This window comes from Vitis riparia, chromosome 6 (genome assembly GCF_004353265.1).
Source record: "Vitis riparia cultivar Riparia Gloire de Montpellier isolate 1030 chromosome 6, EGFV_Vit.rip_1.0, whole genome shotgun sequence".
Lineage (NCBI taxonomy): Eukaryota > Viridiplantae > Streptophyta > Magnoliopsida > Vitales > Vitaceae > Vitis > Vitis riparia.
Genome location: NC_048436.1, coordinates 2,613,287 through 2,626,099, shown reverse-complemented (window position 1 = coordinate 2,626,099; position 12,813 = coordinate 2,613,287). Strand labels below are relative to the sequence as shown.

Sequence of the window (12,813 nt, the reverse complement as noted above, 5' to 3'; positions counted from 1 at the left end):
TGAAAAAAAGAAGAATTAGTAGTTCCAATGGGTTAGATCTATACTTAGATGATGATGTCAAAAATATTGATCCATGGATTGTTTCACATGCTCAAGAATTAGGTGTTGATATTGAAAAAGTGTTGACCAAAGAAGTTCACAATGAGAGTTTTAGCAAAGACATAGGAGATTCACTTTAGTAGGCATTCAATTCTTAACCTTTGGTTAACTCCATGAGGGTTGGATAAAGTAATAGACTTAGTGCTGTCAGTACTTCCAATGTGGATTATGATACTTTACAAGGAGAGGAGTGTGAATTATCATGCTTTAAGAGTAAAGGGAACTAATGATGAAAATGATGGAGGGGATATTGGACAACAACAACAAAGTTAACATCCATTAAGTTCATTCAATTGTAAAGATAATTTCACATATTGCACACAATATAAAGACCATGGCTCTAGATGGGTTGGTCCAAGCATTGGAGTTATTGGAAAGTCATATATAGGAATAGAATGAAGGATGACACCATTTATGATGACTCATTTTTAGCCAGTTTTGAGTTTATGAGTATAGAAATTCAATTAGTGACTTGTCGAATGAGGCTAATGTTTATTATCATTATACGATAAGTTATAGTTAACTTTCTCAAAATTATGCAATGGTTTAAAGTTTAATTGATGAAAATTATGATATCTTTAACTATTCTCCTCCTACACAAATGTTATACCACAATTCATATAAGATGCAAGAAAGATTTGAAACAAGCAAATTGGAGAACCTCAAGTTCCCCATTGATGGAGAGACGGTAGACCCTATGCATGACATGTTCATATTTATAATCAATATTATTGAAACTTCATGAGTTGGTACCAATATTGTCTCCAATAAAATGAGATTATTTCATCTAATAATTTCATTAAACCACATTGGTCTTCATTTGATACTAAATGACCATTACAATGTAATATGTACAAATTATTGACTTTTAATGAAATCAAACATTTACCATAATAATGAATGTACACTTACAAAAACAAATTTTTTTACTTGTGCACATGATATCATTATTGAATATGTCAAATTATGTCATACATATATCATTTTTTTTTCAACAAAACAATCTCAATATGTTTGTTATTACTTCTTATACCATTTCTTAAAATTTTTTTTGAACATTTACATGAATTTTGATCAATTTTTATTTCACCACTATTTGCGTCAAAATTTCTATTGATATTTCCTGATGCATCCCAATATGTTTGTAAAATCCAATGATTAAATATCTATTAAAATTCAATATTTTCATAACATAGTTTACTCTTAGATTGATACAGAGATGGAAAAAGCTCATATACCATGTGCACATTTTAAAGATAGGCTAAACGCATCAACTTGATGTATCATATGATATTGTGTATGGATAAAAAAGGTTTTAAGTTAATAAAAAAGTGAAGGAATAATTCATTAATAGTATATGTGAATTGTCTTCAAATTGATGAATGGTAGTTTTTTATTGATTATTTCATTCATTCATGTACAAACTATATAGAGGGTAATCACCATTCTAAGAATGAGAAGGAATGATACAAGGAAAGAATGATATAAGGAAAGAACAACTAATATCCTAATATCTTAACATTCCTAATATCTCAACTTTTCTAATATCTAAACATTCCTAATATCTCAACACTTTCCCTCAAGTTGGTGCATAGATGTCACACATGCCCAACTTGTCTAAAATTTTTTAGAACACTTGACTTGAAACTGCAGCTTTGGTGAGGATATCGACCAATTGATATTTTGATTGAATCTTAGGCAATTCCACAATCTTATCATCTAACTTTTCCTTAATGAAGAATCTGTCCACCTCGACATGCTTTGTACGATCATGTTGTACTGGATTATGAGCAATATCACATGAGACTTTATTGTCACAAAACAATCAGATTGGTTGCCTAGATAGGTAACCTAAATCCTGTAAGAGGAGTCTTAGTCATAATGCCTCACAAAGTCTTAGAGCCATACCCTTAAATTCCGCTTTTGCACTTGAACGAGCGACGACATTCTGCTTTGTACTTTTCCATGTCACAAAATTACTACCTACAAAGGTAAAGTAACTAGATGTAGATCGCCTATCATCCACTGCACCGGCCTAATCAGCATCAGTATATACTTCTATACTCTGATGATCAACATTTTTAGTGAACAAAATTTCTTTCCCAGGAGCATTCTTCAAATACCTCAAAATACGCATGATTGCATTCATATGTTGCTCTCTAGGATTATGCATGTATTGACTTACTACACTCAATGCATAAGTAAGATCTGGTCTTGTATGAGCTAAGTACATTAATCTTCCCATAAGTCTCTGGTATCTTCTCTTATCGGTTGATACTTGATTAGACTCAATATACAATTTCAGACCTTCTTCTATTGGTGTATCAACAGGTTGACATCCCAACATTCCAGTCTCCTGTAAAAGATCTAAGGCATATTTTCTTTGAGACAGGAAAATTCCTTCACTTGATCGAGAAACTTCAATTCCAAGAAAGTATTTCAGAGGACCTAGATCTTTCATTTCGAATTCTCTAGATAGATAATTTTGCAGAGCTTTTATTTTTTCAGGATCATTTCCTGTAACTACCATGTCATCCACATATACGATGAGTGTTGTAATCTTACCATGCTGCTTTTTCAAGAACAAAGTGTGATCTAAATTACTTTGACGATAGCCAAAAGCTCTCATTGACTTTGTGAACCTTCCAAACCATGCTTTCGGGGATTGCTTCAACCCATACAATGACTTTTTCAATTTGTACACCTTCTGACATTGCTTTTCTGACACCATGCATCTTGGTGGAAGATCCATATATACTTCTTCAGATAACTTGTCATGTCCTTCCAAATACTTTTGAAGATTAGAACTTTAATATTCTCCACCATTATTGCTACGAAGAACTCGAACCTTTGCATTGTACCGAGTTTCAATCATTTTATGAATATTTTGAAACAACAAGTTCACTTCATCTTTGGTCTTCATCAAGTATAACCATGTCATTTTGGTACAATCATCAATAAAAGCAACAAACCAACGCGAACCACTCAGAGTTGAGACTTTGGATGGGCCCCAAACATCATAATGTATAACCATAAAAAGAAACATACTTTTATTCAAAATTAATGGAAACGAAGCACGATGGCTTTTAGCCAATTTACAAATATCACAACGGAAACTAAAAATATCACTCTTTGCAAACAAACTAGGAAACAATTTTTTTAAATAACCAAAGGAAGCATGTCCCAGATGTCGATGCCATAACCAAATTTCGGACTTTTTTTTCTCTCCCTCTAATCCATCTGTCATCAAGGCTTGTCGCAACTTATTTGAATCCTTTGATTGCAAGTCCAAGTAATAGAGTTTTCCCCGCTTAATACCACAACCAATCGTCTATCTTGTTTGGATGTCCTTAAAAACACAAAATTCAGGCCAAAAAATGGCAATACAAGATAAGGCTGCAGTGATTTGAGAAACTGACAAAAGATTGTAATATAAAGATGGAACAACTAAAACATAATCCAAATTCAAAGTATGAGTAAGAGTTAAAGATCCTTTCCCAATGACTGGGGTTGTGTTACCATTGGCTGTGGAAACAATTTTTTGTGAAGAAAGTCTAAGGGGTGAGACCTGTCTAGAATCAAAAGTCATATGATCTGTAACACCAGAATCAATTATCCATGCACTATTAATAACAAGTGTAGAAGTATTTAAAAACTTACCATCATAATCTGTAGCGGTTATCAATACAGAGGCTTTCTCAGCAACATTAGCCTCTGTTTTTATTTCAGCAACAACTACAGTCGAGGTTTTATTAGAATCATTATTCCGTTGATCACGATTATGATCCCACCAGTCTGGATATTCCACAATTTCAAAGCAACGACTCTTGGTATGACTAGTCTTATTGCAGTGAGTACATTTGAAGGTTGACTTATAATATTAGGGTCTGTCTTAGGATGGTTGGTTTTGGTTTGGTCCTACCAATTTTGGGTTGATCACTGTCGGACTACCATAGCTGAGGTGTCAAGGTTGTCAGATTCTGCTTTCATACTAGCATGATGCACTGCCTCTCGTCGAATCAGTGCATAACATTCTTCTAAATCGGGAAGAGGATTTTTGCGTAAAATCTTTCCTCGAACTTGCTCAAAGTCACCATCCAATCCATCAAGAAAGATGTGCACCTGTTGTGGTTCAATGGATTTCCGGTATGCTGCAATGTCCTCAGGGTCTTTCATGACTACCTTATCCCGATGATCCAATTCGCAAAAAATTTTAGTTAACTCTCCATAATATTTAGAAAGAGACTTTCCGCTTTGTTTGTCAATGAAGACTTTTTGATTCAAAGTGAAAACTTGTAATTCATCACTTCCATCATAGAAGACCTTTGATAATGCACTCTAAATTTCTTGAGCGGTGGGTAAATGTAAGTAACGCTTCATAATTTCTGGACTCATAGACATTAACAACCATCTCTTTACCTTTTGATTCTCAGCATATCATTTTTCATATCCACATTCTGACTTTTTCGGTGGATTTGTCTTACCTCGAATGTAGGAAAGTTTTTCCCGTTCGACAATATGCATTTCCACGAGTTGTGACCAAACGTCATAGTTTGATTCAGTCAAAATAATTCCTGGATTAAAAGTACATTCAGATTGAAAAATAATAATATTTTTTTCACTCATTTTTTTTTTATCGTGAAGGAGGGGCGATGACTGACTTTACCAACAAAATATCCAGGATTTCAGTTCCATAACTCTGATACCATCTTCAAATTGATGAATGGTAGTTTTTCATTGATTATTTCATTCGTTCATGTACAAAATATATAGAGGGTAATCACCATTCTAAGAATGATATAAAAAAGGGATGATATAAGAAAAGAACAATTAATATCCTAATATCTCAACATTCCTAATATCTCAACAAATTGTATCTAAAAAAGATATCTTCAATATCTCGTATAACAAATTAGTGTAAAAATTTAAAACCAATGATTATAATAAGTTATGAAAAAGTAGAAAAACAAATAATCTAAATTCTGAAAATAAATTATTTTCAGTAAAAAACCAGAAAAACAAACACCACCTAAGTCTCAAATTTTCAAGACTCAAGACTAAATTAAAACTAAACTAAATTGATCAAAGACATAATCAGGTCAAGACTCAAGTAAACCTAAATATATAAAATCAAATTTTTAGTAAACTTTTATTTGAGATATTTTTGTACTTCTTCAATCATAACTTTTGAATAAAGAATCAAATAATCATAAAAAATCGTAATAATTTCATTTTTTTAAATAATTTTTTACAAAATAAAATTTATGAATAAAATATATATATAAAATATATTTAATAATAATTTTATAAAATACTTCTAATCTTTTTAATATGTGATAATGTTTTATCAAAATAATTATTGCGCAGAACTAGAAAAATTAAAAGCTCTTTCTAGGATAACCGTGCAACGACTTCGAGGCATGTGGGCAAAGTGTAAGAACTTGTTTACGAAGAATGGGGCCGGTGATGGGTGTTCCGTTGGCTGTTGAGTCACATCAGGACAAGTGGACCTTTGATTGCACTGGCTGTCTGCTACTTTTACCTCGACAAAATCAGTACTTTGGGAAGAAGAGAATTGTTTGCCTTTAAAATTTTCAACCATGCATCCTTAGGCTCAACTTGGTCAGGTCTACTTTGGCTCCACCGGAAGCGCTTAAAGCTGGGAAGTTTAAACAGTTTTCAATTTTTACAAAAGCAGAAAAATGCTTTTTCCGATGATTGGAGGTTATATAGATAAATGTAATAAATATATGTAGCAGCCATTCATTCTTTGATGTCACATGCGCATTGCACATTCAACCAGGTGAAAACATGAGACCTTCACATGCATCAAATTAGGTAGGAAAGAGATGGTTAAAGCGTACTAATTAAGGTGGACCAGTTTTAGGCCACATTGATTGGTTCACTCGTGGAACACATTTCAATTAATGAGAATGCCCCATGTAAGCTAAGAGCCAAACAATAGCAATCTGTGGTACATTATCTACCACATATATAATATATAAATATATATATATCTGACCGGGTTGGCCTATTGTGTTACTCATGCATAAATTTTCATTATTATATCATAACTTAATGAACAGTGAGAAAAGAAGACTGGGAAAGTATGAAGAAAAATGTGAAAAAAATAATTTAAATCAATAAATCATTTTTTTTATGTTCATATTTTTAATATTTTTTTATAGTAAAATGAAAGACAGGGAATTTCGAGAATCAAATATAACCTTAGTGTTGTTGTAAACGGGGAATACATGCTGATTTAATTTTAAAAACTCTAGCAGATATTTTGAGCAGTACGTTTCCCCGTTACAGATGCTCAAACTCTGATCTAAAAACTCTAGCTGATATTTTGAGCAGTTTCCCCATTATAGACGGCAGGCAAAGATGACATGCATCCATTTTCCATGTTGACTTGGACCTATGGTCTGAACATAGATGCAAAGGGTGCAGAAATTCCGGCGCCAGCATTAGAAAATGAAAATTCCAGTACTGTGTCCCCTTTGCCCTTGCATGGAGAATTCTGATGCAATCCCAAAAATGCTTTCAGAGTTTTGGCGACCATTAGTTGGGGTTGTCACCCACCAGGAAATTGATTGTTTTTTGGATAGGAGAATCATGCCTTGTTTTCCATGAATTTAACAATTACAAAACAATAAATATAGCTATATTTGGAAACTGCTTTTAAAAATATTCTGAAAAATAGTTTTTTAGAGTAGTTTTTAAAAGTTATTTTTATGTTTTTAAATATATTTTAAAAATATTTTTTATTATATATATAATGTTTTAATTTTAATCATTTTATAAATTTACATGCTTATTTTTTAAAATAATATTTAAAAAATAAATGAAAATAATCAAAATATGTTCTTAAAACACATTTTGTTTCTGTTCTTTGGTCATCAAACATATATAACTAGTAAATACAACATTATGCCATTAGAATAATATAGAAACAAGGTGTTTTACAAAAAGTTATAAATATATTTTAATTATAATTTTTGAAAATAGAACAAAATTTATAAATGAAAATAATGATTATCATTTAAAAAAAATATTTATTAAACACAATGGATAATAAATATTTTGTTATTTATTATTGGAATCAAATTACAAATCAATGAGTAAAATAATTAATAATAAGAAAAAGATTAATTTGAAAGGAAAAAAACATTATAGTAAGGAATAATAAACTATTTCATATGTAGTTTTTTTTCTTTTAGAACTTGTCTTGATTCTCCTAAATTTTAAGGGGTGTTTGATAAAATTTAATAGCCTTAAGTTTTATTTAGTCATGACTATAGTTTATTTTTCGTAGTTAGTTTAGGTTTCTTTTTATATAATTTCTTTTGTGCTTTAATATGGGGATTCTTAGAGGAAATGAAAAACAATCCTGGCCTCTAAAGGGCATTTGATTTCATTAGGACCATATAGTATAAAGAGTATCAAAAACAAAAAATTGATGATTCTTGCTACCATAACCCTTTAGTCTCAACTTGAAGTGCCCAACACAAAATCCCGAATTCTAGTTTAAATTTAATGGAACCCATGAAGGCCCCAAGTGTAAATTCTTTGAATGGGTTCGAGTGGCAAAGCCATACATTTAGAAAAAAGCTAGTTTGATGTACAATCAAGAGATGTTCTTAATTTATAAAAACTATTAGACTTGTTATTATATCCATGGAAATCCTCACCTGAAGTCCATCCAAGTTTTACTTTGAAACTATGAGTGGTATTGATTGATTACCCCCTCTTCAAGCTAAAAGTGTGTATGGCAGTGAAATTGTGGACAGCAGTGGGCTGTACTTGATTGACCAGAAATGTCAAGAGAAGAAACTTAAGACAGGAAATCATGATTCCACAAAGACAAGTCAATGTGTGAAACTGCATCGTCCCAACTGAAGCCTTCACACATAGCAGGTGGAGTAAGAAGTAGACCCTCGGCCATGCTGTCAATTAAACCTGGCATATTAAACACTGCCTCCTCATCCACGAACGCTGTCGGGAAACCATCTCCGGCTTTCTCCCAGCTCTTACTATCCATCGATGAAACTCCCACAACCTTCTTTTGGCTTTTTAACTGAGGTGTGTCTACGACAGAAGAAGTTTCTAGTATCTTCCTCGACCCTGCTGACATATTATCCATTACGAAAGGTGTGGAAGATGACGATGATGGAGGTTGCTGAAAAGCCTTAGCGGCCTGAATCGCCGCGAACTGTACGTCTCCTGCGGAGGATGACCTGGCGCGTGGAAGGCGCCAAGCCGAATCGGGAAAATTGAGGGAAGCAAAGTGGCCTCTGAGCGCTAGGGCAGCCACATCATGCGCCCTAGCCGCCATTTCCGGAGTAGGAAAGGTGCCTAGCCATATCCTGGACTTCTTACTGGGCTCGCGCACTTCACTCACCCATTTGTTCTCATTTCTTTGGCGCACGCCCCTGTATATCGGGTGTCGCGTCTTCCGGAACTTCTTTCTTCCAGTTTTCCGTTTGTGCGGAATGCACCTTGAAGGGCACCGAGGGTCGGAAGAAACAGGGTTTGCCCGAGAAGGAGAGGATGTTGATGAAGCTGAAGACTCACGGTCCAAGTCCATTGAGTAGAGAGAGAGAGAGAGAGAGTAAGAGTTGGAGACGAGAGTGAGAAGTACCTGAACGAGAAAGGACGAATGTTTTTAAGGGTAGGAAAGGTAGAATATTGTCCGCGAATTGGACACGGAGAATAGGATAAGGAATTTGTGCACGTGAAATGAGGGTGGGGCTTGCGTAATGTGAACCAAGTTTTTCAAGTAAAATGCACGTGCTTTTTTTTTTTTTTTTTTTTTCTTTTTTTGAAAAAAACACCAAAATTCAAAGTCCAACCTTAATCACCGCTTGGAAAATAGACATGGTGAGTTGACCAACATCATTGCGTCATTTCCCCTGCTTCCTTGAAACAACAGTTCCATGCCTCCATGGATGGCTGACCACTTGTTGGGTTTTGATTTTCATCATCTCATTTAAAAATTAGTCAAATTAATTAGTGTTTAGGTGGGTCTTTTCACTTATTGATTTTGATCGCCCAGCCATCAGTTGGTAAGTCATCTCCATCACCATTGATTCTATATCAATTACTGAACGGAGTTTTAAGCTTTGACTATTAACTGATATTTACTCTATGATCATTGGGAGATCCATTTTCAAATTTAGAGATGGTATTGTCGCAGCTTAACAATATTATATAATTTTTTTTATAAAAAAAATCACACGTATATGTAATCATGTTCCATGCATGGAATGTTGAACATTATATTAAAATAATAAATTAGAATGATTCTTGTTTGAAATTGCTCCTTTCATTAGCCATCTGTGGAACCTGTTGGAGGGACAAGTGGCGGCATATTGGACGTAAGAGTGGGTCAATTTGGTCATATGTTCATATTTCAAATTATTAGTGACTTCCATCCCTTCATCACTCCGATTTGACACATTTTTGGAGGCACATGTGACATATTTAATAAAAATATAATGCTCTATCAGTGTAACATGTGGTATTTTAGGTCGGTGGGAATTGTGATTTTGAAACATTTTCTAGTAAAGTTGCTATTTAAATCTTAAATCTCAAATCTGTAAAATTTAAAACACGTGTGAAATTTGGATTGGAAAATTTAAATAATCTTAATGGTTAAATAAGTGAGTTGGATTGATTTCACGTGGGCTTTATTGTAAAGAAGTTTTTGGAAAGTTAGATAAATTTTATCTATTATTAGAATTAATAATTTTGATTTTAAAAAATTAATTATATTAGTAAAAATATAGCTCTATGTTTTAGTATATTATTATAAGTTTTATTTTATTGAGAAATGAGAAATTTATTTTAAGGAATTATATTTATTGAGAAATTAAAATATGTTTAGGGATGGTGTATAAAAATTAACATGAAGAAGTTGACAAATAATAATACTAATGATAATAATAAATAGTATAAAGGAAAAAAAAAAAAAAAGGGATGAAAGTGGCGTGAAAGCCACTCTTGGAAAATTTTACAAAAAACAAAAAGAGGAAAATAAGAAAAGGAATGATGAAAACCACTTAACAAAGAAAGAAAGAGAGAGGGAAAAAGAAGAAGTATACAAAAATGCATAGAGGCAAGGAAATTAAGGAAGAAAGATTTTCTTCTTCTTCTATATATATATATATATAAATGTTTTATTAATTACGTAAGATTGTACAAGAATTAGTGATCAATCTATTTGGATGGAGCTAATTAATTAATTAAGGTTCAATTGGTTTAATTACTCAATTAGGATCCTTTTTGAGTTAAATTAAGTGATCTAAGTTTATGGTGGGTTCAAGTACATCCAATTGGTTTAATTAATCAACTAGGATTATTTTTGGGTTAAATTAAGTAACTTAAACCTATAGTGGACTCAAGTAAGTTAATTTAATGAGAAACTTATAAATAGAGAGAGAGAAAGAGAACTCTAGCATCAACCCTTTTGAAATCTCCAATCTCATTGTCAACCTTCAAGGAGGAGTCATTGAGCAAAATATTCTTATATCTACAAAATCGTTTGTGATGTTTGTTATATTCTTTATTGATAGAAATCGATATGAAAACATCTAAATCTTGGTAAACACATTTGAACTTTTAAATCTAGATCCTTATGGTTTTTGTTGCTTTGTATGTTTCTGCGTGCTATGATCTAGTAGCCTTAGGAAGATTGCATACAACTAATCAAATCCAAGGTTAACAAACAAAGTAATCCGAAATTCCTTACACCTTTATTCTTGCAAAAGAAACACTTGACACCACCCTTATTAACTTGATCAAGAGACACTTTAGCTTTTCCCTTCTTAGCTAATTTGTTTTCATGAGTCATAAAATAAGTACTTTCAATCATTTTGCGATTCACTCCCTTCCTCAACACACACATGGTCGGAAGTTCATTGATTAACATTTCTCTTTATGCGTGTTTTACGAAATTTGGAAAAGTTCATATTTAGATGGAATTGAGTTTAGGATGAAGTGAACTGGAAATGACTTGGACAACTCAATCTTTAATGACTTAAGTTGGGTAGCAATATCTCTCATTTCCATAATATGCTCACACACTCTTTTGGTGCAATAAAATTTCATGGAATACATCTTCATCACTAATGTGTTAGAGATATTCTTTTACTTTAGCATAGTTAGGAATCAACCACCAATATTTTTTCTAATGGGAGACTTAATAAACATTGAAGTCAAGTGATTAGACCGCTCCCAATGTTCATATATTGTTTTCTCACTTTGAGTGCTTGGTTCTATTGGAATTGGTGGTTCATCCACACGACGTGTTAAATCAACATCTATACACCCTAATGCAAGAAATTTTTTCTACCTTCCAATCAACATAATTATCACCATTCAAAGAAGGAATACGAGATGAATCAAAACTTGGAACACATAAAGATTGAATAACTATAAAATAAATAGGGGGAATTGTGCTTTGTTGGGTCTTGAAATTAACCTTCGATCTATGTAAGAGACATAATTAACATGAAGGATATGAAATTATAAGAGCCAAAAATACCCATGAAGATAATATATAAGATTTTTTTTAAAAGTTGGTTGATTGTACATGTGACAATGACCGGAAAAGACTCTTAAGTTTTTTATTTGATTAAATAGAAGAAAATGTTATTTACAAAATATGTTTTACTTTTTTTGTTGACAAAAGCCAATTTCTATTTGAATTAGAAAATGTTTATAAAAAAATTTTAATTTATGTTTTAAAAAAAACTCTCAAATTTATTTAGAAAACATTACAATTTATTTTTTAAAAAAAGTTATCCCCATTTTATCCAAAAAAAAATATTTTAAATTAATTATAAAAAATTAAGAGAAAAAAAATTCAAATTTATTAAAAAAACGTGCTTTCAAATTCTTAAAAAATATTTTTAAAAATAATTTATTAGAAGAAAAACTCAATTTATTAAAATGAGAAATTCAATTTTATTATTATTATGAAATAATTGTGTTTTGGACCTAGTTGGACTTAAAAATTAAGATTTGGTCCATAAAAGTTACTGTTAGGAATTTGAGGTTAATCCAAACTATGATAATTATCCTAGAGGGGGGGAGGGGGGCGTAAATAGGGTGATGATATCTTTTTCTTCAAATTTAAACTATGCAAAAATAAGAGACAATTATATGCAAGTATACAATAAACAAAATAAAGACAATTGCATATAATTTAAAAGAATTAGAGAAGAGAGAGTGCAAATACGAGAGTTTATAGTGGTTCGGTACTTCTTTGTCTACGTCCACTCTCCTCAACCTCCTAACCGAGTGAGGGTTCCACTATCTTGAAGTTTCAACCAAACTTTCAATCTCTTTACAATTGGATTATGGTTCCAATTCACCCTCTTGGATTTTTGGCTCCAAGCACCCTTTACATTTCTCAAGAGTTATCTCACTCTTGAACAACCTCTCAAGTGATACCCCTCACTTGAGAAAATTCCCTCAAAGATATACAAGTTTGAAAATCATTTAACACAAGGTTTTAGTTGAAAACATGAAATCATCCAATTCTTAAGATATTTAAAACAATATTACTCTTGGATGATTTTGGTGCATAAATAAAAATGAAATACATGAAAGTCCTAGTGCACCAACAACCTTACAAAGAGATCTTAAGAAGTTTTGGTCTTGAAAAACTCTTCTCTTTGAGGCGGTCTTCTTCTTCATGATTTCTCC

General features: G+C 32.2%; 1 protein-coding gene across 1 annotated transcript; it reads right to left on the bottom strand.

Annotated features, from left to right (window-relative positions):
- Positions 1–7,490: 7,490 nt before the first annotated feature.
- On the bottom strand, positions 7,491–8,719 carry LOC117916685 (dehydration-responsive element-binding protein 1F-like). Its single transcript, XM_034832836.1, has one exon. It carries the CDS (start codon positions 8,687–8,689, stop codon positions 7,937–7,939), a length of 753 nt encoding a protein of 250 aa, XP_034688727.1. The 5' UTR covers positions 8,690–8,719; the 3' UTR covers positions 7,491–7,936.
- Positions 8,720–12,813: the final 4,094 nt, after the last annotated feature.

Excerpts from the sequence above, each read along its gene's own strand:
- LOC117916685 (XM_034832836.1), bottom strand. The coding sequence starts at position 8,689 with ATGGACTTGGACCGTGAGTCTTCAGCTTCATCAACATCCTCTCCTTCT.